This window comes from Neofelis nebulosa, chromosome 2, assembly GCF_028018385.1.
Source record: "Neofelis nebulosa isolate mNeoNeb1 chromosome 2, mNeoNeb1.pri, whole genome shotgun sequence".
NCBI lineage: Eukaryota > Metazoa > Chordata > Mammalia > Carnivora > Felidae > Neofelis > Neofelis nebulosa.
In genome coordinates this window covers 167,235,643-167,262,595 of record NC_080783.1, presented here as the reverse complement: position 1 = coordinate 167,262,595, position 26,953 = coordinate 167,235,643, and the positions used below count along the sequence as shown (strand labels likewise).

General features: G+C 40.3%; 1 protein-coding gene and 1 pseudogene across 24 annotated transcripts in view; one reads left to right on the top strand and one right to left on the bottom strand.

The window, feature by feature from the left end:
• The first annotated feature begins 12,822 nt into the window (after positions 1 to 12,822).
• SGIP1 (SH3GL interacting endocytic adaptor 1) overlaps positions 12,823 to 26,953 on the top strand; it is a 205,055-nt gene continuing 190,924 nt past the window's right edge. For 6 of the 24 annotated variants that reach the window (XM_058717083.1, XM_058717071.1, XM_058717068.1 and 3 more), the window contains exon 1: positions 13,605 to 13,952. In XM_058717083.1, coding sequence (XP_058573066.1) covers positions 13,943 to 13,952 — 10 coding nt within the window. In that variant the 5' untranslated portion in view covers positions 13,605 to 13,942. Of the gene's footprint in view, positions 12,988 to 13,501; positions 13,524 to 13,602; positions 13,953 to 26,953 lie in introns of those variants that run through there. The other 18 variants (XM_058717072.1, XM_058717064.1, XM_058717062.1 and 15 more) reach the window with 9 other exon arrangements.
• Positions 15,458 to 15,627, bottom strand: LOC131505720 (U2 spliceosomal RNA; annotated as a pseudogene).

Genomic DNA, 26,953 nt, shown 5'->3' with positions numbered 1-26,953 from the left:
GCAAAAGATAATGGGGATCTACAGAAAGCCAATACAGATAGGAGTGCTAATGACAGAGATCCTCCAAGAGGATTTGCTCCACTGGGCAAAGAACCACAATGAACTGAGTCACTTACTGTAGACAAACAGACTAAGGGAAGTTTAGTAGGATAAGAAACATATAAATAGCAATTATGGCCAAATTACTACTTGTAGAAATAATAATTGTAGTGATTATACTCATTTTCTTTATTGCCTTGACTTATTTATATTTACATAAGTGAATGAATGGTTTGTTTCTTTTTCCTTTCTTCATTGTCATATTATCTAATATTAGTTATTTTAATCATAGTTACCTGTCTATTTCAATATTAAATCATAGGATTTCAAAGAGATAAATGTAACTCGGTTTAAGATGATTAGACATAATCTCGGGATAGTCAAAATGACATATGGGACTTAAGTCTCCTTTTTGGGAAGATTGCTAGTTGGTCTTTGGTTGTTAAAAGATGGTTGCATAGTTTGTTTTTTTAATTTTTTTTAAGGTTTATTCATTTTTCAGAGACAGAGAGAGAAACAGAGCATGAGCGGGGAGGGGCAGAAAGAGAGGGAGACACAGAATCGGAGGAAGCAGGCTCCAGGCTCTGAGCTCTCCGCACACAGCTTGATGTGAGGTTTGAACCCACAGACCCGAGATCATGACATGAGCCGAAGTCGGACGCTCAACTGACTGAGCCACCCAGGTGCCCCAATGTTTGCATAGTTCTAATTATAAGCATGATGTTATTTTATTCTATAATTGGGGGTTAAATGTGATAAAAAGACATGGGCCTAGATGTCAAATTTCCGAAGGAGTTGACACTGCTAGATTGTTGTCAATGTAGTAGCATCTTGACATCCCCCCTTTTGAGCCTGGAAAACATGTTTCCTAAAATCTCCTTCCCTTTATGGTTCTGGATTATAACTTTCCAGTGAGAACAACTTTCTTGTGATTTAGAAGGTAGATGCAAAGCAAATGAGTTTTGGGAAAGTCCTTGCAATCCCTTGTGGTGTGCTTCCAGGTGTCTTCCTCAGCCAGCAATTGCAGAAGTGTGAAAACTTCCCTTCCCTGCTCCTTTGCTTCAGTCTGACATTTATGCCTATTTCTTGATTCTCCAGCCTTGATCATCAAGACTGATGCTTCCCCAGCTCTTTCTACATTTGTGTAAACCCTGTCTTCATTATTAAACCCAATTATACCCATTAATATTCGAAGTATCACAACTGTCTTGAACAAACTCAGACATGCAGGGAGTGATCATCTATTGCTGTTTTATATTCAGCTTGTGGCCTCTGTAACAGTGATGTTCAGTGATGTAAAATGGCAAGTGGAAATTGGATACCAATTCTGTTTGGTAAAACTAGAAAAAGCATCAGAATCCTTGACAAGCAGGTCTTGTGAAGAATAAGCAGGAAAAGTAAAGGAAGATCAGGGATATGGACCACAATAAAATGGTAGAGAGCATTCAGGCATCCAGAACTCACCCAAAGCACACTGATACCATGCTGAAAACATAAATAATTGTAGGCTTCCCCTGCTGGTAGGAATGAGTGCAATTACTAACATTCTCTCGAGCTTTTGTCAGAGAAGATTCACAAGAAGTGCAGTTGCAGGTACAGACAAAAGGTGTCAATGATGCTGTTTCAGAGGAATTGAAAAGGCGTGGCTTAAAATAGGGATATAAATAAACCTAGGTTGTTATAGATCAGAACTAAAACTAGGGCAAAGCTTATAATCCACAATATTTAATTAATGTGCTAGATTATAACCAGCTAATACCATAATGAAATTAATAACCCCTATATTACTTGTCTTTCACAAAGCAAATATATTCCCCATCTCAAATCCATTGGTCAGGTCCACCCTGTGTATCTAATTTATAGTGCAGAGTTTCTCATTTAATAGAATTTATATTCCTATTACTATTTATCAAGCAACACTGAAACTGAAATGATTTATTTTGCAAGACCCTTTTCTTATTCCATTTTATGGGTGTAATAATTTGGTTAAAGTGTCAACTATAAAAGCAATTAAGATTTAGAGAACTTCGTAATTTGTCCTTTTTAATGGTAGAAACATTACACCATGACCTATTTCCAGTGAAGTGACTGAATAGGGGAACAATGATTTAAAAAAAAATTGCATAACCAACTCCCAATGCTTAAATTGCATTTAAAGCAACTTTAAATATGAATGGTTAATATTACAGCTTGGGCACACATTGATCCATTTAAATTAGCAGCCTTCAAAAATATTTGGTCGTACTACTTGAGTATACTGATGGTAGATTCTGTGATGAATTTGATTGGACAATAATCACAGAACCCACAGGAAGCAATCGAAAATGCAACACTTTTTATTGGATTATGGACTGTGTGAAAACACTGCCCAATTTCAACTGATAAACACATGTGCATGTATGCATGCACATGTGTATATATATATATATATGATGCATACCACACACTCGTACATGCACATCATAAAATAGAAGGTGAGTCATACACATGTTATTTACTTCCAGCTGGAAAATAAGAGCAGTTTTCAATTCACTTCACGGGATAGGCTTAATTGCAGCAGAAGCTGCCCAGGATCCTCCCACTTCTGCTGGCTCCTAGCTGTGCTCCCCTCGGATGGGTTCTGTTGACAAGACACCTTCTGGACACTTGCTGACAGGGACAAGTAGCTTATGGGTTTTAAGTGAAAAGGATTTGCTAAATAAAGCTTCAGTCGAAGCCTTCACCCCTCTCTCCTAGAGGTCAGGGTGCTAAAGTCCTTGGTAGCTATGGAAATCACAAGGTGAACCAATGAATTATTTACATTTTAGAGCTTGCTGCTTGACATTGATCCCCAGTTAAACCCAGTTAGGAAATTAAGCTCATGCAATTATATTTTCGAAAGGAAAATGCAGAGTGAGAAAGCTTCTTTTTTTTTTTATAGTCAAATAATTAGTGGTGGGTGTGCCTCTCTGATTTACTGTTAAAGACCAATTCTGGCCTAATCTAAACCTCAACACATCATCCTGGTGAAATTAAGTCTACCAAGAGTCAAGGCTCTTCTTCTGTGAATAGATTCCTTTTTTTTTTTTCAGGAGTAGATTCTTTAATGCCCCTTACCCATTTAGTCCATCCCCCCTCCCACCACCCCTCCAGTAACCCTTTGTTTGTTCTCCATATTTAAGAGTCTCTTATGTTTCGTCCCCCTCCCTGTTTTTATATTATTTTTGCTTCCCTTCCCTTATATTCATCTGTTCTCTGTCTTAAAGTCTTCATATGAGTGAATTCATATGATATTTGTCTTCCTCTGACTAATTTTGCTTAGCATAATACCCTCTAGTTCCATCCATGTAGTTTTAAATGACAAGATTTCATTCTTTTTTATTGCAGAGTAATACTCCATTGTATATATATATATATATATATATATATATATATATATATACACACCACATATATGTATATATATATACCACATCTTCTTTATCCATTCATCCATCGATGGACATTTGGGCTCTTTCCATACTTTGGCTATTGTTGATAGTGCTGCTATAAACATGGGGGTGCATGTGTCCCTTCGAAACAGCATACCTGTATCCCGTGGATAAATACCGAGTAGTGCAATTGCTGGGTTGTAGGGTAGTTCTATTTTTAGTTTTTTGAGGAAACTCCATACTGTTTTCCAGAGCGGCTGCACCAGCTTGCATTCCCACCAGCAATGCAAAAGAGCTCCTCTTTTTCCGCATCCTTGCCAACATCTTTTGTTGCCTGAGTTGTTAATGTTAGCCACTCTGACAGGTGTAAGGTGGTATCTCATTGTGGTTTTGATTTGTATTTCCCTGATGAGTGATGTTGAGCATTTTTTTCATGTGTCAGTTGGCCATCTGGATGTCTTCTTTGGAAAAGTGTCTATTCATGTCTTTTGCCCAATTCTTCACTGGATTATTTGGTTTTTGGGTGTTGAGTTTGATAAGTTCTTTATACATTTTGGATACTAACCCTTTATTTGATATGTCGTTTGCAAATATCTTCTCCCATTCTGCCGGTTGCCTTTTAGTTTTGCTGATTGTTTCCCTCGCTGTATGGAAGCTTTTTATTTTGATGAGGTCCCAGTAGTTCATTTTTGCTTTTGTTTCCCTTGCCTCCAGAGACATGTCACGTAAGAAGTTGCTGTGGCTGAGGTCAAAGAGGTTGTTGCCTGTTTTCTCCTCTAGGATTTTGGTGGCTTCCTGTCTTACATTTAGGTCTTTTATCCATTTTGAGTTTATTTTTGTGCACGGTGTAAGAAAGTGGTCCAGGTTCATTCTGCATGTCGCTGTCCAGTTTTCCCAGCACCACTTGCTGTAGAGACTGTCTTTATTCCATTGATATTCTTTCCTGCTTTGTCAAAGATTAGTTGGCCATATGGTTGTGGTCCATTTCTGGGTTCTCTATTCTGTTCCATTGATCTGAGTGTCTGTTTTTGTGCAACCATATTGCCTTGATGATTACTGCTTTGTAGTATAGCTTGAAGTTTGGGATTGTGATGCCTCCTGCTTTGGTTTTCTTTTTCAAGATTGCTTTGGGTATTTGGGGTCTTTTCTGGTTCCATACCAATTTTAGGATTATTTGTTCTAGCTGTGTGAAGAATGCTGGTATTATTTTGATAGGGATTGCATTGAATATATAGACTGCTTTGGGTAGTATCAACATTTTAACAATATTTGTTCTTCCTATCCAGGAGCGTGGAATCTTTTTCCATTTTTTTGTGTCTTCTTCAATTTCTTTCATAAGCTTTCTGTAGTTTTCAGTGTATAGATTTTTCACCTCTTTGGTTAGATTTATTCATAGATATTTTATGGTTTTGGATGTTCTGTGAATAGATTCTATATGACTTTAGGTCCTTGGCTAATATGACATATTACATATTCAAATGTCTTTATTTCCTTTTGATTCCTTCCTTTGGTCTAGCACATGATTTATTTAGTTTGTAGGAGGTGATGAATACCAGTGAAAAACTCCATAAGATGCAGAGGCTTCATTTGGGCTTGATTCTTAAAAGGTTCATTGGTTTTATTCCATCCATGTCTTTGAACAAAGTTGACATACTGATTCTTATTTTGGCCAATGATCTTTAAAAAGAAAAAAGCTTCATTTAGACTTCTTTGCAAGTGACAAATAGCCAACCTGACTTTGCTTGAGCAAAATGGGGAAGTTATCCAACTGTAGGAAGGTCAGAAGCAACAGCAGACAAAAAAAAAAAAAAAAGGCAGAGGTGCTCCCAAGCCCAAAGGGCTGGCTCTTTCTCCCTCTCTCTCCTTGTCAGTTGCATTCCCTCCTACACACATGCTTTGTCCAGGTGAAGGACATGGCTGCCATAGCTCCAGATTTACATTCTTACAGCTTGTGTACCTAACAGGAAAAGGCTCTTCATTGACACGTTGGGTCTCTTGACCCTAAGGGAAGAATTCTAATTGGGTAATAATGCCTAATTCTAAGGCATTATTGGCTCAGCTTTGGCCAGGTATGTCTCCCTTGACCAAACATTGTGTATGAGGAGGTATAGCCATGTCAGGAGATGACAGAAACCATTTCTTCTTCATGACAGAGTGTAGTAGGGAGAGGAAGAGACTTTCTCCCCCAAAAAGGGGAGTGGTGTTACCAGAACAAAGGAGGAATATTGAATCCCCAAAATAACAATTAATATTCTCAAGCAAATTTACAATCCTGTAATTCCAAGGTTAAGTCATGAGCTTTAGAGTCAGACAGAGGTGAGTTCAAATCCCAGTTCTGATACTTCCTGTTTTCTTGGACAAGTTATTGACTACTTCTGAGCTCTATTTTCTCATCTGTAAATTAGGACTAGAATACCTAAATCAGGTTTGGGGGAATTACTTGAAATAATGGCCACAAATTACCTAATGGACTACCTATAGAATGCTCAATCAAATATAGAATACTATGAAATGCCTAATAAACTCAGCTATTATCACAGTGCCCTGTGGTTTTTGTTTCTGGTTGCTCTAATAACAACCCCACTAACCAGGTTTGGCTTTTGGACCCCATCTGAGAGGTAATTTCCTGGGCTTATGGTCCTACTGGGATATTCTCACACCTCTCTCATAAAAAATGATATATTTGTTTATCAAATAATTTTTGAACACCAAATATGCATCCAGCATTGTGTTATCCGTTGCAGGAAAAATCAAAGAAATAGAAGGTATACTTTCTTCCTCATAGACTTTCTTTGGGTAATAATTAATAGACACAAAATAATTAGGAGATGGTAAGCTATATAGTCAGAAGGTGATATGCCACATGCAGTAGGAGTTAAGAGAATGAAAGATCCATGTGCTTAATTTCCTGGAGAGGATTTGAGTTTGACCTTGAAAAAAGCATGGCATTTATAGAAATAAAAGTAGGCATTTCAGATTAGGTAAGTGCAAGAAGAGAATGGCTAGAGCAAAATGGAGCAGTATTATGTTGTGAAGGAGGGATTGCTTTCAAGGATCCCCCCATCCACTTTACCACACATAAACACAGATTTTACTCCCAAGGCTATGAGAAATGAATAAGGAAGTTCTCAGCCCTAGGAATCACAATAAGAAGCAAATGTAGATTCGGGATGTGATAAGGCATATGTATGATATGGGGAGGGTGGTGAAGGGCAGATAAATAGTTCAGAAGCCAAAGAAATACACAGTGTGAAATATTGGAGATAAACAAAGATGAAGTCCAAAATGTGGCTATACTTTTAGTGCCTAAGACTTAATGGAAATGAAGGTCATTGGCATTAAGAAAGTCAAGTAACCGTGAAGTAGGTATGTTGGATCATGGCAGGGATGCTGAAGTCATGGATAATGAGGACAGGTGGTGAGGTAAAGAGGACTATGATACAGTTGCTGAAGTCATAGAGAAAAGTTTAACCTGGAGTTGGTTTAGGGTTGGTCAAAAGAGAAACAACTAAAATGGAAAAAAGTAAGCAGGATGGATTCTAAAAGATATTGTGGTAATGGCAGCAAATGATTGACACAGAGGCTGAAATGGGGAACTAAGAAAATGCTCTTCACCTAGTGAGTTGGGGATGAAGGGTAGAGTATGGGAGAGGGAGATGGCCTCCTGTAGAGTAGATACAGAGGAAAGACAAAATAAGCCATTAAAGGAAAACCAGGATTGGGGTTAGGCAAGCAGATGGTAAAGTTTGACTATAGGCATTTTTATTGACCATACAGGAGGAAATCCAGAATGCTGAAAGGGCTACTGGAGGGGAAATTGAGGTTGGGGAGAGATAAGGATGGAGGTAGGGCTGGGTAAGGATGGGTCCGTCAGAGCATCTTACTTTCCCTTGAAAGAGCAACTCAAGCAATATCTCTTCTCACAAGCTTTGCCTCCTCTCTACCCTAGCTGTTCCTCTTTTGTGTTGTCTTACCTCAGAACGTTTATAAATCTGTGTTTAATTCTTGGTTTTCTCATCTGCCTCCTCCCCTGTGCAATAAGCTTCTTGAAAGGATTGTGACTTTTTCATCTTTATGTCCCAAAGCCTAAAAGTCCCTGAGCAGAGACAATTCTTAACATATGTTTGTTGGATGAAGAAATGAATGAATGTGAATGTGGTGGTGATAAATACCATTAGCACATAACCCTCAATGGTAACCCATGCCCCTTGCCCACGGTGTTTATTTGGTTGGTTTTCTGTCAGTCTCTAGAACAGCACTGTCCAATGGAAATATAATGTGAGCTATAAATGTGAACCACATATATAATTTAAACTTTTCAAGAGCACATTTTATTTAATCAAATATACATATAAAATATTATTTCAACATAAAATCAATATAAAAATTATTAATGAGATATTGTATATTCGCTTTGTGTTGTACTCTCTTTGAAGTCTGGTGTGTATTTTGACACTTACATCACTTACATCACATCTCAATTCAGACTAGGCAGATTTTAAGTGCTAAATAACCACATGTGGCTAGTGACTAGATAATGCAATTCTAGATTCTAGAACATACATAGTGCTTTCCCTTTGGATGGCCTCTACACTTTCCTCTGTTTATATTACTCTTCCTCTAGCTCTTCTAAACAATATGCATTTTTATTATATCGTTCATTAAGGCTATAGACACAACATGTAAACATATGCAAATATTAATGTACACATTGTATATAAATTTTATAAAGATTGACAAAATGAAGGTTTATTTCTTGCACATTCAAAGTCCAATATAGATCAAGTAGCTGTCTATCATTTGGGAGGCATAAAGAAGTAAGGAGTATGTGTAGGATGTTTGCAAAGACTAGGGCTGGAAAATTCCATTGCCTTAATTTAGTCATATACCTTCACCCAGGTGCAAGAAAAGCCAACAGATACAGTCTTCCTGTGTATCCAGATAGAGAAAATGGTATGATAAACGCACATTCTTCCTAATTTTTTAGCCAGCATCCAAATAACAGGACTCAGTATTACATAATGATGATAAAAAAACACTTAAGTCTTAGTCCTAGTTTTAATAGTTTTTTTTTCATTGTGTCTCCATTTAACAAGGGGAAAGATCTGGGGAAGAGATTTGTGTATTTTATCATCCTAAAGAAGTTTTTATTCTTTTATTGTTAATAAGGTTTTTATTTTATTTTATTTATTTTTAAAATGTTTATTTATTTTGAGACAGAAGGAGAGAGAGAGAAAGAGAGAAAGGGAGAGAGGGAGAGAGAATAAGCAGGGGAGGGGCAGAGAGAGGGCAACAGGCATCTAAGCAGTTTCTGCACTGGCAGTGCAGAGCTGGACAGGGGGCTCAAACCCACAAACCATGAGTTCATGACCTGAGCTGAAATCAAGAGCCAGATGCTTAACCAACTGAGTCACCCAGGTTCCCCAAGGTTTTTATTTATTTAACGAATGATATAAATTAAAATTTATCAGCTATCTCTTCAGCAACTGTGGAGATGATATAATTTTCTTTTTAGTAACAATATTGTGAATGTGATTTATAGATTTTTTAAATGTTGAACTAATTTTTTTTTACTCCTAGAATAGTCTAACTTATTATGATATACATGTGTGTATGTGTGTGTGTGTGTGTGTGTGTGTGTATATATATATATATATATATATATAATTTTTTTGACAAGCTGGATGTTGTGTGCTGCTATTTTATTTAAAATCTTTGCATGATATTCAGGAATCAGATTGGACTATATATAGTCTTACCAGGTTTTATAATTGGTAAAGTGAATTTTGGAGCGTTTTCTCTTTCTCTAGTTTCTTGTGCTGTTCAAGTTGCATGTGGGTTAACTGATTCTTCAAAGAGGAAAAGAATTCCTCTGTGCCTGGGCCAGTTATTGTTGCCGTGGGTCTGTGCTTCAAGCATATTGTTGCTGGGCAGTATCCATTATATCACTGATCATAGCTGTAGCATTCAAACATTTTTAATGAGAATGTTTTTACTACTTTCATGCACTCTTTCTGGCCCTCAGTCTGCTCTTTTACCATAGCACTCTGATCTTATTTATTGTTACTGCATCCTGAAAATTATAGCAAAAGCAAAAAAATGGGGTTTTTAAATGCTTTTTCCCGTTTTCTTTTCTTTTTTTTTTTTTAATGTTTATTTATTTTTGAGACAGAGACAGAGCATGAACGGGGGAGGGTCAGAGAGAGAGGGAGACACAGAATCTGAAGCAGGCTCCAGGCTCTGAGCTGTCAGCACAGAGCCTGACGTGGGGCTCGAACTCACAAACCATGAGATCATGACCTGAGCCGAAGTCCGGCGCTTAACCGACTGAGCCACCCAGGCGCCCCGCTTTTTCCCGTTTTCTGCATTTCCTCAGGGTGCTTCCGCTGCTTTAGTGTGTTGTAATTGTTTACTTTCTTTCTCTTTTGAAGCCGCTGACTTCTCATGCACTCAGCCTTTATTGCTTGTCTTTATCCATGTAGGTCCAAATTAAGCAGCACTCCTAGCTGATGCACATTCCTTCCATACTCCAGGAAGTCTGGGCAGGGATAGACCGGCGAGTGGCAAGCATACCAGGGCATGTCTCGTATTTGGAGGGCCAAGAAGTAAGGTCCGCTTCCCCCTTCCCCTTCTCTCCCACAGAGAGGAGAATGACTATGGGGTCTGCAAGTTTTCTCAGGATGCAGTGAGTGAGGATATACGAAGAACCTCTCAAGTATGCTGGATGGGATTAGTGTGGCATTCTGAGTCCCTCTGGATCATGAATCCTTTTGTAAGTTTTATCTTAGGTGAACTGAGTAAGCCTATTGTGGACGGCTTTTGTTTCAGTTGCTCTCCCCACCGTGATTCTGGTAATGGTGCTCCTTCTTTCTCTGACAATGTCTTTTCTACCCCTCCAATTATATAGAGGGTTCATACTATTAAGGGTTGTTTGTCATAGAAATTTGTCTATCTCCTCCCCGTGTTTAGTCACGGTGTGGTGGACATGTGATGAATTTCAATGTAAACCCATTTTGGTTTGAATGCGTCCAGCATAAGTCACCAACCTGGTCCCATTGATTGGTCCAAAGGGTAAACAATGAGCCAAGCCAGGTCAATTAGAGCCCTTCTCCAGAAGTTTTTAGAAGTAGGTCTTGAATCGTCAGGCTGTGAAGATGTGCGTTTAATATAACATACTTGAGCAATTTTTTATTTGAAGCAGAACTTTGTTCATCAGGTGTTCTTATAGTTGGTAATTAGCAATTGGTACTTACAGTTGGTAATAAACTCACACAAAGTTTAACCAAGATTGTGACTTGTCTTACCACCTTCAACTACACATCCCCTTCTTGGTCCTTCTCTGACAATCCTATCTGGACACTTCTTTTTCCTGTAAACACCCCACTGACTAAAAAAAATCTTTGAACTGTCTTTCTGTCTCTACCTAGCTGCGTTCTATGCCTAAAACAAAACTGATATGTGTCCATACCAAGTGTAGCTGAGAAGTTTGCTCTAATACACGGGAAAATGTACACTGGGTGAGAGGAAGCAGGCAGCCTGGGTTTCTCTGGTTCTCTTGGTCCCTTATTTCTCTGACAATAATCCGCACACCTCAGTGCTTGCGCTTACCTCCAGATTTTATCTGAGCCATTTTTCTTATTTAGAACTCCCTATTTTATTTAGAATTGCCACGCCAATTCCAGTCCATTTTTTTTCTGAACTCTAAACTTCCACCTCTGTAAGTGGACCTTCCCTAACCTCCTTTGATTTAAATCTCTCTTCTACTCACCTGTCCCTTGGAACCTCAGAACCCTCCAACATGTTACACCCCTGGATGCGTCACCCGGTCTGCCACTAAGTTGTTCTCTGTGCATGTAGTGTAACTCTCAGCTACAAACTTCTCTGATGCCTCTGGCAGCCCTTTGGTGGTAGTAACACTAAATATCAAAACGCTAACATGAGGGGTTTATTATACTCCAGACACAATGCTAAGTAATTTACTGGCAAGGTATTTAGAATAGTGTTTGCACGTAGTAAGCAATTAATAAAGGTTTGTTATTACTGCTATTTATAACCCTATGAACTTGGTGTTATTTTTATCTCCACTTCACAGATAAGGAAACTGTGAGGCACAGAGAGTTACATAACTTGTACAGGGTCACAGAGCTCATTGAGTGGCTGAGACAGAACTTGATCCTAGTCTGTTTGATGGCAGTATTTATCCATGTTCTTACCCACCACAAAAAAGTTGGCTAAATGCACCTACACCAATGAATCTTTTTCCTGTAGTTTTCAGAACAGTGTAAGTTTTCCTCAATACAGGTTTTACTGCGTAATTCTTTTCCCTTTCAAAATTCGATGGCCGCATAGATGTAATGAACAGGGTACAAGTATTTGTACCTCCCTGGAGAGTGTCTATCTGAAATTTCAAGGCCATTGAAATATCTGTTCTTAGGGAGAATAATGAGCTTTTAAAAACTTCTAAGTTGCTATGGAATTGAGTTTTTGGTTTTTTGTTTGTTTAACTGTTCATATGCCTTCCACTCAGCTTTTTGAGTTATATTTCTTTTTGTAGTTCTTAGCCAGCAATACCTCGTATTTGCTCTGGTAGAAAGAACTAGACTATGTCAAGGGCTAAGCAATATTAAAAGTTCGTGGCTATGTTTATGGCATAAATGATTAACAGTAGCATCAGAGACTCAACATTGATCATGTGGTGATCTTACTTCTTAAAGTTATTTCATCTGATGCACATTGCTCTGTGATGTTATGGCTTTTCTCCCAATCCTGGTGCTAGATTGGAGAAATGACCACTTCTGCTGTTGTCCCCTAGAGTTCTACAGACGATTTTCCCTTTCTTCTGAACTCCCCTCCTCCTACTCCTCCCTCCCACGTGCCGCCGCCTGCTTCTTCCTTAGCTGTCAGAGCCTACCAGAACGGAACCGAAGATCGCCGGCCCCCAGGGCCCGAGGCCTTCGGAAAGGCTCTCGGGGTCCCTGGGGACTAGTCAGGTGACAGATTCTCAGCCAAAGCAGCCCGGGTGCCATAACCCTTCCCACTTAGGCAGCAGCCCGCAGGCACCCAGATCCCATCCCTGGAAGCTGCAAAACCCTGGGCTCCACCCACCCATCCGGCCAGAAGCCGGCAACCACTGCTTCCCTCCGGATTTCCACCGGGGCGAACGAATGGGCTTGAAGGCGGTTACAGATGCCGGAGGCGCGGGGCGAAAAACGGTGTCCTTTAGAAGAAAGTTGGTTTATTACTGGGCCTGCAGTTGGCGGCACGGCCCCGCTCCACCTGGGGAAGGAGGCGGCGCCCGCGCGCGGGGCCTCGGGGAGGCGCGCGGCGGGCCCGGAGCGGGGACTGGAAAGCCGAGCGGCGGCGCCGCGGGGTCGGGTCCCGGCCGGCGGCGCACCCCGGTTGCCTCTGGAACAAGCGGCGTGCACAGCTGTCTTCCGTCGGGCGCGGGCCCGGCCGCCCGGCCTGCTGCCCTCTCTCCCGCCTCCCGCCCCAGAAATTATCTCAAGCGTTGCCAGTTTGATTCCAGAGCCCCACTCGGGTGGGTTCTTTTGTTTCTTTGTTTTAATGACAGTTCCCAGCCCTTGGGCATGTCATGCGCGATTAATTCCCTGGCTCTGTTGAAGGCAGCTGGGATGAAATTTCTTCTGCATCATCCTTTTGGGGATAATTGCTTATAATGTGACGTCAGCCGGATTGATTTTTCTCTCTTGAAAGAGACAGAGAGAGGCAGGGGGTTGGAGAGAGAGAGAGAGAGAGAGAGAGAGAGAGAGAGAGAGACTGACTCACGGACGTGTGCGGAGGCCACAGACATTAACATTTGAAAATGTGGAATTCCTTCAGGGCAAAAGGAGACGGGGATGGAAGCTTAAAAGTGTGCAGCTAAGACATCAGACTGCAGGGAATTAAGTTTTTCTTAAAAAAAAAAAAAATCCCCTCCGCAGAGAGCCACTTAGGTGCTCCTTTCATGCCCGAGTCCCCGTTAAGGTGGCAGCGTCTGATAATTAATCTCGGGTACCCAGCCGCTGCAATAGGCTTAAGAAGACGAAGAGGAGGGGCGGGGAAGTGCGTCACCAGGTGGGGAAGGGGCTGTGCGTTGGGTGCCAAGCGGGAGGGGTGGGGGTGGAGGGGAATAGGGACGGAAAATAGGTTCTGTGTGCTCTCCCGGGGTATTGTGTCAGGAGATGCAGGCTGGCTACCATGTGACGCGGTCCAGAGCTGAAGGGATTGGCCGAGGCAGCGCAGGCGGTGCAGCTCGGCCGGCTTGCTGTTCCTCTCCCTTTCTCTCGCAGCATCTTCCTGGGAGCCTGTAGGTGAAGCAGCACCAGCAGCATCCATGGCCTATCTTTGGGGTTAACATTTGTCTCGTTTGGCTTCAGCAGTGGACGGAGCAGACCTCTCGGCAGCAGCGTCGTGAGGACTTAGCTGGGACCTGGAATCGTATCCTCCTGTGTTTTTCAGACTCCTTGGAAATTAAGGAATGCAATTCTGCCACCATGATGGAAGGTAGGATGCTTTCTGCTGTGGTTGACTGGCTTCAGGCAAGGTTTGGGCAGAACAGCGTTGAAGAATGCGTGCAGCCTGTGTCGGTGGCTGGTCTAGAACCTGGTTGCCAGGATTTGCAAGCAGAAATGCTGCAGTTTGCTTGCAGCGGACCAGGGCTCAGACTAATGGAATCAAACCACAAGGCTTCTGTTTAGCTCAGAACCTACAGAGCTCCCAGCTCTTTTGAGAGGAAACAAAACAAAGCAAAACAAAAAAACTAAAGTGCATCCAGGGAGCTGAGATAGAGCTAAGAAAGAGCTTGCAGAGCAAATAAGTTGGGAGAGAAGATAAGGTTTTCTGCTCTGGGTTCCTGGGACTACACTGATTAAACATTTACAATGGAAACTTGTTTTCTGAAATTGACATTAGATAGGAGAGGTCATTGACTGAGTTATCCATGCTGTCATTTTCAGTGAACTGTTTAAAAATTTTTTCTTAATTTTTGTAAGATATTTTTATCTCTGCAATTTACATCTTATTGTTGGGGTGAGAGGTGCAGCAAATTTGGTCCATAAACTATAGTTATATGGGGATGCCATTGCAACAGAATGAGCAATATGAGGAAAGTGTCTGCGCCTCTTAGCCCTGGGTCCAGGGTGTTATCAGGTTAAAAAAAAGAATTTTGTGCTTCCTAAATGCATTCCATGCAATGATTCTTAGCCAAGCTCCAAATGATTACTTACTGATTACCTTTCTGCATTCAATATTGAGTATAAGAAGGAACTTTCCCTGGGGAGATGTTGTTTAAACTATATTTTGTTCTGCTAAATTACCCTTCCAAGCCTGAGATAGTGACAGCCAAGATTGCCTCAAAAAAGCACCAAGCTGATTAAGAAAGAAGCAGGCAGCCCTACCCCGGCTTTGATTTTGTTTTCACACTACAGGATGGTGCAAAACTCCTGGCCTTTCCTAAGATGACAGGCAGAAATTTGTCCCCAGCCTGGATTTCACAATGCAGAATCGAGTGCATAATGGGTCTCAAATCAGCCATGAAAATGGCAGAGAGGCCACCTCTTAAAGCCAAGGTCTGTCCTACAATTTTAAACATTCCTTAGAAATTTACCAAAATGGAATAAGAGGAGGATGGTTTCAAAAAGCAGTCGTGTAGCCTGCACTAATTTGGCAGAAATGAATTCTTTTTGCTCTCTCTGTTATCATGTCAAAAATTGTTAATGTAATTTTGGGGAGTGAAGAATTCTACAGTCATGGCCCACAGATTTTAGAAAATAGCTTTAAAAGAGAGATTGGGTATCGTTTTATTATGGAGCCTGGTCTCAAGCTAGTTCTTTAAAATACTGGTCTAAATAAACTGAGATTACTAATGCTCTAAGATTAAATCATTTTCATTAATTCAAAATGAATTTAATCTTTGAATAACAAGACAAGACGAACAGAAAGTGTATTACTGATACACTTTTCAATTTAAACTCAGGTGGATTACCCTCTTCAGAAAAAAAACAAAAACAAAAACAAATCTTGTCTACAGAGGTACTGTATTTCTCCAGCTAAATTTCAGTTGCAGTATCTCTTAAAAAGAAATCTGCATACATTCTGATGAGGTTTGAATCTTACACATGAGAGTGGAAGATCATTTTTACTTCTTCACTTGATCTTAGCCAAAAGGCCGAGAAGCGATAGATCATTTTTACTTCTTGCTTTGCAAACTATGGAGTTCAAGCGTTCTTTTTGAAAGAAGTCGTATTTATTGATGCTCGTTAATGACTCTCCTGGAAATATTGTCTATTGTGCCATCCCAGAATGTCAGTTCAAAGCCCTATGATAAGCTTATCTGAGCTGCCTAAACTGAAATGAGAACTGTAACAAAGACGTGTGTAGGAGCTGAATTAGCACTATTGCTCTGGGTTTGCCAGATTGATCTAATGAAGGATGTTATCTTAGCACTTGTGAATTAGAGGTGACATTATGGATCCCTTCCATCAGATCCCTGCAAAAGGAAATGGACAAGTGTTCCCATTGGCTTCAAAATTTACATGAAACTAATAATTTGTATCTACCCACGGTTCCTACTTAAATGCTTATCTTAATGGTTCCTGACCTTAGAAAGGCAGGTAGGAATCTTAACCAGAAATCAATTTGCCCGGCAATAGCATTTCCACTTAGTTGCCAGTCTTTTTGGCAATATATGCATGTTTCTGATACTGCATCCCAGAATTTCACCTCCGAATAGCTCTTATTCTGAAGATGTGGCATAGCAGTTACCATATCCATTAATTCACCCCTAGAGGAAGTTAGGTTGTTCCATCTATCACAATAACCTTGGAAAGATAAGGAACCCCCTAAAGTCACCCTAAATCCTGTCATGGAAGCCCTCTGCTGAAACATCAGTGGGCTCTGAGAATGTGTCACCCAACATTAAGATAGTTAAAATTGTGTCTCTCCTCAACTAGTACATGTCACACACACACACACTCACACACACACACACACACAGAGTTACACACATGTAGTCGTCAATACTACATTATTAACACTACATTATCAACACTAATTATTAAGAAAGGGAGAGACCCTACATTTACATTGTGTATGTATATATATTTCTGTATTCACCAGAGTCTGTTAGTCTGCTGCTCAGGAAAGCATGGCCATGGCAACTTTTCAAGCCACTTCTCTACTTTGTGTAAAACAGGAGTAAACAAATAGTCTTCAGAATGGCTCATAGTTTAGGTTTGTGTTCTTGTTTTGATGGAACAAGATATGAGCTCCATTCATCCAGTGCCTATTAGAAATTCTGGTCATAGATGAGGAACATTACTACCTCCACAGTGATACTAATATCATATAAGGTAGTGAAATAATTCTGCAGGGGCCTCCAACATGTTACCAGTAGTTTGTGGCCCCATGATTCCTTTCAAATATTTTTATTTAAAAACATGCATTTTAATTTTATATTTGATTCATTGATTCCTGCAGTCTTCATTTTCCGGCAGTGGTTGGTATTGAGTTGTGTCTTTCCTAAAGTATGCCACGTGATATGGAGCCTTCCATGGTATGAATGTGAAGGGAAGGAGGGTGAGCAAAGGGAGTTATTTGCTTAAAGGCACATGCATGGGTTAAGCTTACAATGCGGTCTATGTGGTTTGGGCAGCTCATCAAGGATTCTGTTGTTTTCACATATTATTATTAAAGTTTGAAAATGCCATTTTAGCTACCCCTTCCAAGATAAGTGAAGCTAAGTCAGGGTTTCTTAGGAAGTCTGTTTACTTGTAGGGCAGCCTGGGAAGTTGTCCCTTGTCTTGAAGAACTGCACCAAAAGTACTTGTTTTTAGTTCCATGGTCAGGTTCTTAGGTACTGTACTGGAAGGATAAATGTTTGGGCCCCAGTGGTTTCATCCTGTGTAACAATTTTTGAGATTAACAAGCATATTGTTAATGGCTTACTGGATATAATTGATTTAATAAATTTTATTATATTTACTATTCACAATAACCTGTGAGTAAGTATATTCTGCATGCAGTAGTTTTGGTGTCCTTTTTCTAAATTGGAAAAATAAAAAATAATATTTTGAGGCAGAAAAATGGCAGAATGGAATTTGAACCCAACTTTGTGTTTTTTAAATCAATTCAAGGTCTAATAGATGGTATAGAATGAATGAGATTCCTTTATTATGTCAATATATATATATATATATATATATATATATATATATATATTTTGCCTCCTTGAATTGTAGAGGAAAAACAATGAACCAGCATCATCACCTGGCTGTTTTGCCCCCAGCGTGTTTACCTCAGAAAACAGAATACACATTTTTCCTGAATTCTCATAAATAGAGATGAGAATTTTCTGGGCCCAAGTTCATTTAACAACAAAGCTCATATTTTTGACCCCTCATAACATTTCAATAGGAACCGTTTTAAAATTTGTATCAAGATGGGCATCATAACCTAATTGAAAACTAGGACTTGATTTCTTTTGTGGCATATTCTGTCTCTCTTTTTTTTAAATATGAATACTCACAGGACCGTGCCTTTTAATTCCTCATTATTGCCTTTTATCTCCAAAATTATTGTTTAGACAATTTTGAACAATTGTAGATTAATTGAGCTTCTGTTGTTGCAATGAACCTTGTAATAGTAAAGATTTTTTTTTCTCCGTCTAGAAATAGAGTTTTATTTATTTGGAAAATTCTTTGATGTGATCAAAAAGGAACAAAGCATTTTCAAGCTGGAACTATTCATTTTCTAGTTAGCTAAGAAGTTCTAAAGGGAATTCTCTTAATTTCCCAGAAATAGTGAAGTTATTTTGGAAAATCTTAAGCATGCATATGAGATTCTAATACATGGACTATCGTATATGTAATTTCTCTCCTTCCTCAAGGTTCAGTGTTAGAAAGGGCCTTCTTATATGCATAAGTTCCCATACAACTCCAGGGATCAACTTTAAATCTCTACGAAGAATATGCAGCTTTAAAACAATTATCTTAGCTAAACCATTCTAGAAGACTGGGTAAATCTTTCTGTTGGATTTGATTGACCCATACGTTATCTATGTTTCAAATAAACAAATTGCAGGAAGTCACCAGCTCACAGCTTTTATGTTCCTGAAAGTTTGTTTATGAATTGCTCACTTGAAACAAATTTTCCCATAGGGATAATAATATATATGATGATTAGATTCCCACACTGGTCCTTCAAAGGCTATTGACCCATTATCTAGTTGAAATACTAAATATTTGCAATGAAATGTGTGAAGAAGAGTACTGATACTGCAGTAAGTAGCCAGAAGAGAACCATGGAATTAAATGTGTTTTCAATTTTAAATGTTGCTATTTGTAAAAAGGAAGGTCTAATTAAAGGACAATGAGATGGAGAGAGAATTTGAAGGTAGTTTTTAGGTATATTTTCAGAAGTTTTAGAGACTTATGACACTGGATTTTCAATTATGTTCAATTTTACTTCCATACTTGTGGTTTACTTTTTCTCAATTCAACTTTATCATATATACTGCTGTTGAACTGTGATTAATTTCATTATGTAAACTCGCAAATGGAGTTAATAAAGGGAGAGAGAATTTACTGAGATGATGGTACAGGAGTTGAAAGGGGGAAAACGCTTAAGGGATTATAACGGATTTGGGCTCACGTGTCTGAAAAAGTCCCTGAGGAGTAATGAACTGAATAAGGAGATAGACAGGAACTGGGGGCAGGATCCCCTTAAGGAGAAAGTGGGTGTGTGGCAGAGGGGCTGGGTCTAACCGATTTCTCTGCTGACTACCAAATATTTCTGCGGGCACAGAATGGTTTGCTTAGAGGGACCGGGCTACTGGGGATGGAGCTTTAGACTTGGAGAGGGGTCAGTCCCCTTTCTCGGAACATATATGCCATTTAAGTGTATCCACAGAATGTCACAAAGATACTTAGAATCTTTATTTAAATACCGTATATCATGTCACTTCCTTGTTGAGAAAAACTTCTCTATCTTCTCATTTCTGTTAAAATTCATTGCATACTGGAGACTGCACACTCTGGCCCACTGTGCCTCTCCAAGCTCATTGCATGCCTTACTGCCACTCTCGGAGTGTTTAGAAAAAATGCTTTCCTGCCTCAGGGCTTTTGCTCTGCCTGGGACACTATTTTGCCAGTTCATGGAGTGACCGATGTTCTTGTGGTCCTAGCAAAACTGCCACCTTCTCAGGAGGGCTTCCCTACCATCTTGTCATCCCAAGCTCTCAAACACACAACCTGGGCCATTGAGTACATCCCAGTCTACCCTCTCTCCTCAGAGATGTATTTATGATTCATCATTATTTAATGGTGTATGGGCTGAATTTCTCAGAGCTAAGCTCCGCAAGGGCAGGAATCTGGTCTATCATATTCACCTCCTTACCTTTGGTTCTTGACACACAGTGGACACTTGGTGTGTTTATGTATTGGATAAATGAGTAAAACCAGATATAAATGACTCCAGTGACTTCATATGGTACATTGTAAGGTATTATTTGGTGCATTATAGTGGATGTAAGAAAAATAAATGCTCAAACTTGTTTTCTTGCTGGAGAAGCAACATGAAATGAGAAAAAGCAATGTATTATGAAGTAGGATATTGTGAGATACAGATAATACATTTTGAGAAGCAAAAGAAAAGAAATAGTCCGTTTGACAATATATGCATGAGCTTGAATTATTTTGGTGATTAGCTCCAAAGAAATGATTTTATAATACAAAGAGGCAAGTTATAGCACAGCCATTCAAAGAAATTCCCAGGATCAGTGTTGTCAATATGCTGTACAGATTTTTCCTTCTCTCTCTCCCTTCCGCTCTCCTTTATTTCTGCCTTTTCGTTCTCTTCTTCTCTCATTCTTCCACCCTATCTTTCTCTTCTTGGGCAGTCTTTGCTTTTCTCTGGTTTATGACCAAATCTGAAAATCCTGGCTCCTGGAGCTAGAGTTTGACTTGGAATTTGGCAAAGTATTTTTAAATAAATAAATGAATATAAATGAGTGTAATGTTGTATGATATATTTGTGCAAGCAGTGGCAGTGTCTTATGGTATATGAGGCTTTTCAAATGCCAAATTATTCCTGATCAGAGAATTCATTACTCTTGGAAACTCAGTATGGTCGTTGAATTTGTGCAGTGGATTTTTTTTTGTAGAAAGAGCATGGACCCAGAAGTCAGACATGGGTTTGAGCCTTAAGTGTTGTGACTGCTTGGCTGTGTGCCTTGAAGAGGTTACTGTAACTTCCTGGGGTTCTGTTTACTTGCAAACAAAATAAGAGAATTGATCTGCCTACCTCTAGAACTTCTAGCTCTAAGAGTTTCTGGCATTCATTGAATGGTTTGGAGTCTCCATTCTTACTGTCTTCAAGGTTTACACTGAATGATTGACCCCTTTTCCTCCCATCTCAAAATATACTTGTCCCTAACACAAAAGTAATTCAAATGTATTACTATCTTCCTTTTGTTGGATACTCCTCCTCCTTTGTTGGATGCTGCTCCTTGCACGTATGCCACAAGTTGGTCTTGCACCTTTAAGGTACTGGAAGACAAAAGTGCAGTTATGCAACCCTTTTCTATAGCCCCTAGCATAGAACTACTTGCCGTGTACTCATCAGAAATTGCATGAATTATATGAATGCATACTAGGTGTTCGGCCCTGTTCCACATGCTAGAGGTTCTATAGTGAACAATAGATACAAAGTCCTGCCTATGTGGACCTTCCTTTTAGTGCGGGAGAGATAGGAAATAAAATGAAACACAGAGTACATTTGATGGGGATAAGAACTTTGGAGAAGAATGGAGTGGAGAAAGGGGATGGAGGAAGTAGTGGAAGGAGTGGGGTGGAGAGGGTTGCTATCGTAAATAAGGTGGTAATGGATGGCCTCACTGAGAAGCCATATAAGCACATACTTGAAGGAGCAGAGGCAGTGAGCAGCCATTTAATTATTTGGAGGAGCAATCCAATGTGGAAGGAGGAAGAGCATGTGCAAAGGCCTCAGAATATGGGCAGACCAGCAAGGATAGGGAGGGAGATGTTCAAGAGAGGAACTTAGGGGTAATATATATAAGTAGACACTCGTGAATTTTCAGTGGTAGTAAGGCCTGCTTCCTTTTGCGTTAGTCACCATGAGCCTGTGTTTTCCATGTGTCTAGTGACAGGTAGGAATTGAGAAGCCTGGCATTCTGACACGGGTTTTGTGGTGCTTCTTGGACTCATTCTTTCCACATATTAAAGTAAATGGGTGAATATCATGCTCTTACCTTAGCTCATGGTTCCAAGCCCAGAGTTAGAGCTGAGTGTTCAGCTCCAACTTTAGGCTTGAACGTTTCCACGCAAGAGAAATGGTCCCATGACAAGGGTGACCCCGGAATCAAAATCACATATCAGTTCAGAAATGTTTGACTATATACAAAAGACCATCATTTGTATTTTTTGTTCATATCAACTCCTTCTTTTAATCGAGACTAGTATTTTAGGATTTTTAAAAAGAACCATGCAGAGTGACTCATGGTACATATCTTTAACAAACAGTATAATGAGTAAAATATTGTGCTCACTTAGGACATTGTCATAAGATTATATGACATTTGCATACGCTTCAAACTTTCCAAAATGCTTCATTTATTCAGCAGATAAATCAGGAGCTTTTTTCTTAGTTTCAGGTATTCTAGGCACTATGAATATGACAGGCGAAAAAAAGGCAGCTGTCGTCTCTGTCCTCAGAAGCTTAGGGTCCAGTACAATGTTGTCACACACTGTTGTACATATGCTTTTTATTCTCACATCATCCCTGTGTGGTAGGAAGAATAGGTATTACCACCCTTATTTCAAATAGGAAGAAAGTAGAGCCCAATGATATTAAGTGACTTGCTTAAGGTGACCATCTTACCAAGTGGCAGAACCAGCATTTATTTACTATGCTTGACTCTTACCTGCTCACACCTGAAATTGTTTGGCCTGGGTCTCTGGCTGACAAGCAAACAACAGATTGACTAGATTGGACATGGTATTTCAAAAGCCTTCTTCAGTACTAAGCAGAGTAATTTTATCAGCAGGTTATGATCATTCAGATCAGCCATCAGCTTGAAGAAGGTCACCTAACACAGAAGTGTTTCATCCCAGTGGGCCCCTTTCAGTGACCCTCACTAGTTTTCCAGAATTTTATGATGAGGAGGGAAATATGATATCAACCAGCCAGCAGACTCTAAACTTTCACAGCTTACCTTCTACACAATGTTTTATCAAAAAGCTTGGCTCCCGCTATGAACAAAAGCCCTTTCTCCCTGAGAAGGACAGTTCGGTGTTCACTGACATTCTGTGAAAGCCTTGACCGTTATCAGGAAAACATGATGGTGTGTGCTGCCATTGAAGATTAACCAATCTAGTTCAACCTCATTTTACAGCTGAGGAAACCAAAACCAAATGAAATAACTTACCCAAGGATTTTTATTCTCTCCGTAAGAGGACACGTCAAAGTTGATTTTTTTTTTTTTTTTTTACTAATGATTCCAAAAATGTGAATAGACAAAGACTTGGAACCCATGGTGTCTTTCACATTCAAAGGTGCTGAGACCGGTTGGGTGACTGCCCAAAGACACACAAATGAATGTGTCCCCAGGGTCCACCGCTCTCCTGAGTACACACACAATGTGGCCATTTATAGCTCTCTCCTGTGCTTCCATGTCTCATGCATCTAATGTCAATGAGTCAGCGCTGTGTAGAGGGAAGAACCAGGACTTGAAGGGGCTGGATCTCTTGACTAGTTCTATGACCTTGAGTGAGTTCTGGAACTGCTTTGGCCTCTGCATCCCCATTTGTAAGGTGGGAATAATGCCGGCTCCCTACCTCGTAGGGTCATTGTGAAGATCAAATGAGATAATAAATATGAAAACATCTGCAGAAGTGTGGTGCATATGCCAGTTATTTTCTCAGATCATTCTCTCTCAGACTGATTATTACATGTGGTTTCTTAGCATTCAGGTGCTAGGTATTCCTGCTTGCTGTTTTACTTCTCAAGTAGATTATCGCTGCACCCTCTTTTGTAGATAGGCCTACAGATTTCTCTCCTCTCTTCACCATACTGTTAATTACTAGCATATTCTATATCATCCTCAATTCTCGATGTCCACGGGCTACGCCACCCCTTTCTTGACGGTGGAAGACATCACAACCAATCTCATCCATTTTTTTTCTTTTTAAAAAAAAATTTTTTTTAACGTTTATTTATTTTTGAGACAGAGAGAGACAGAGCATGAACGGGGGAGGGTCAGAGAGAGAGGGAGACACAGAATCTGAAACAGGCTCCAGGCCCTGAGAGGTCAGCACAGAGCCTGACGCGGGGCTTGAACTCACGAACCGCGAGATCATGACCTGAGCCGAAGTCGGGCGCTTAACTGACTGAGCCACCCAGGCGCCCCTCATCCATTTTTTTCTATCTCAACATCTATCTCAGTGTCTATCTCAACATCATATACTGGGCTGCCCCTGCCAGTTGTTTGGAATTGGCACATGAGATGATATCACATTGCTTTCCCTACCACGGGCAGTTTCCCAAAGTTGAAAACGACGACTAAAACAGGAATGTAGGTGGTCTCGCTGTGCAGTCAGCCTTTACAGATGCCCTTAGTGTATCACTGAAAAATGACACGTGAAAAATTGCTCATAGCACTAGGTATGGTAACAGTGGTAGAAAATGGTCTGCAAGCCCTATAACAGGTAGGACCCTACTCCTGTTCTACAGACTCTAATCAGCAAGTTTTTCTTAGCCTCTTTGTTCCTCCAATTCAAAGAACTGTGACTACCAGGTAGCTAAGCCACAGTCAGTGTTTGGATTCACTCCTGATTTCTCCTTCCTGCTTGCCTCACAACAGTAGGCCCTTTAGAGCTGTGGATTATCATTCCTAAAAGATCTTGGCTCTCTCCCTTTCATCCTCTGCTACCACCCCTGATCAGACTTTGGTGCTTCCAATCCATGCTTCTCACGGCCGTCAAAGACATCACTTTCCCCCACTTGCCTTTGATTATTCCCATGCTTCTAAGACGAAGTGCAAATGCCCTGGTGTGCAGCATAACACTTTCATACACAGGCAGCCTTATCTGCTCATATCCCGCTGTGCCAGCCAGACGGGGAGCTCCTTGTCCTTCTCTTTCCCTTGTATATGCTCTTCTTTCCCTTTTATGCAAGGTCGCAGTCTGTTCTGATCACTCAAGGTCAGACAGAAGTGCCCCTCTTCAATGAAGCCTCCCACATTCCCCCACATTGAGAGTGAGGTACTCCCTGAGCTCAGTTAGCTCTCGGTTCTTGCCCCTCAAAGCCACATATCGGAAGGGTTAAGAGCACTGGCTTTGGAGTCAGAATGACCTAGGTGAAACCTCATGTGTGTGACCTTGGGAAGCTAATGCACCTGCTTCCTCATCTAGAAAATGGAAGTGATAATAACAGTTAACTTTCTCACGGGTAATTTGAGCACGTGAGGTCATAAGGATTAAACCAGAAAGGGCACTTATAGCCAGTGAGTTCTCCAGAGATACAAGACCAATAGGTTAAGAGGGAGAGGGAGAGCAAGAAAGAGAGAGTCAGAAGGAGAAATGGAAAGGGTGAGGGAGAGGGAGAGGGAGAAGGAAAGAGAGAGACAGAGACAGAGGGAGAAAGATATTTTTAAGGAACTGGTTCACTTGATTGTGGGGACTGGCATCGCAAGTCTAGAATCCATAGATCAGACTGGCAGGTAGAGGTTGGTGCTGCAGTCTTGAGGTAAAGTGTTAAGCTCTCAATAAATCTTAGCTGCTATTTTCTGTTATATACCTACCTTGTTTGTTCCTCCCCCAAGAACCAAGGACTCCTCCAGAGCAAGGACTGTGTCTCATTCAATTTTGTATTCTTAATGTGTGGCATGTGTAAGTGCTCAATAAAAATCCAGTGAATGAATAAATGCTATTGAGGGATCACATTTTGGGGGGAAATATGCAATATTTGGCCCATAATAATTTTTTTTTTTTCAACGTTTTTTATTTATTTTTGGGACAGAGAGAGACAGAGCATGAACAGGGAAGGGGCAGAGAGAGAGGGAGACACAGAATCGGAAACAGGCTCCAGGCTCCGAGCCATCAACCCAGAGCCTGACGCGGGGCTCGAACTCAGGGACCGCGAGATCGTGACCTGGTTGAAGTCGGACGCTTAACCGACTGCGCCACCCAGGCGCCCCATTTTTTTTAATTTTTTTTTTTTCAACGTTTTTTATTTATTTTTGGGACAGAGAGAGACAGAGCATGAACAGGGAAGGGGCAGAGAGAGAGGGAGACACAGAATCGGAAACATATTTGGCCCATAATAAAGATGTATGAAATGTTACTCGGTTGGGAACAATTGAAGGCACCAGTATGGCTCCTGGATGCCAGGCAGTCCCCAGGACTGTGCGCCACCACCTCTCCCCAGAGCACCCATCTGCCGTGTAGGGTCACTCTGGCAGAGAGCCACATTCTGGTTCAGGAGCATGCAGTTGATCTAGTATCTCACACAATCTGCCTGACTGCTTTAATTGTTTTGCTTTCATTTTGAGAGAGACCAGGTTTCATTGTAGAAAACTCAGAAAATAGGAAGATAACAAAGAAGAAATTGAAATCACTGATTATCGCATTATTATGGAATAACGAACCACAGTTTGGCGTGTGTAGAACATGGACTTTGGGGACAATCTGAGGCTCTTCAAGCCTCAGCGGTATTAGCGGTCAAGAGGGTGAAATAACACCTTCCACATAAGACGTGGGGAAATTAAATAAGATAACATATGGACTTCACTTGGCATTTACCTGGCTTATTAACTAAGCACTCAAGGAATGCTAGCTCTTAATAGCTTTACATGCAAAACAAATATTTATGTCAGAGAACCCAATTTGACCTGTACATGTATATGCATACATGTGTATATATACACACACAGACAGACACAGCTTTCACAATTGACGTTAGATTATAACCACTGTCCTAGGCAGTGTGTATATTTGTTAAGAGTGTAGGATCTGGAAGCAAACTTCCGGTTGCAACCCTTGACCTCTGTACACTTGCCAACTGTGTCAGTTTAGGCATCTCATTTACGTGCTTTGTGCTTCAGTTTCTTCTTCTGTATGAGATAATCCCTATCTGGAAAGGCTATGATAAAGATTAGATGAACTTAATATATTGTACATAGTTATTATTATTTTTATAACATATAATATATATGTGGTATATAATATACATAAAGAACAGTATTTGGTACGGAGTAAACGCTCAGTCAAGAAACGTTAGCTATCATTATCATCCCCCTGAAGTAGTCTCCAAAAGCATTATTTTTACCAGTTGTGGAATATGCCATTGCATCACGATTTATGTTATGATTTCCCTGTTGTCAGACATTTAGACTGTTAGCTGGAGCTTGATGTGTATATTGAGCTAGAATGGCTCATATTAACGAGTCATGTGGTGTGTCGTGAATTCTTCATTTTCATTTAATAAGATAG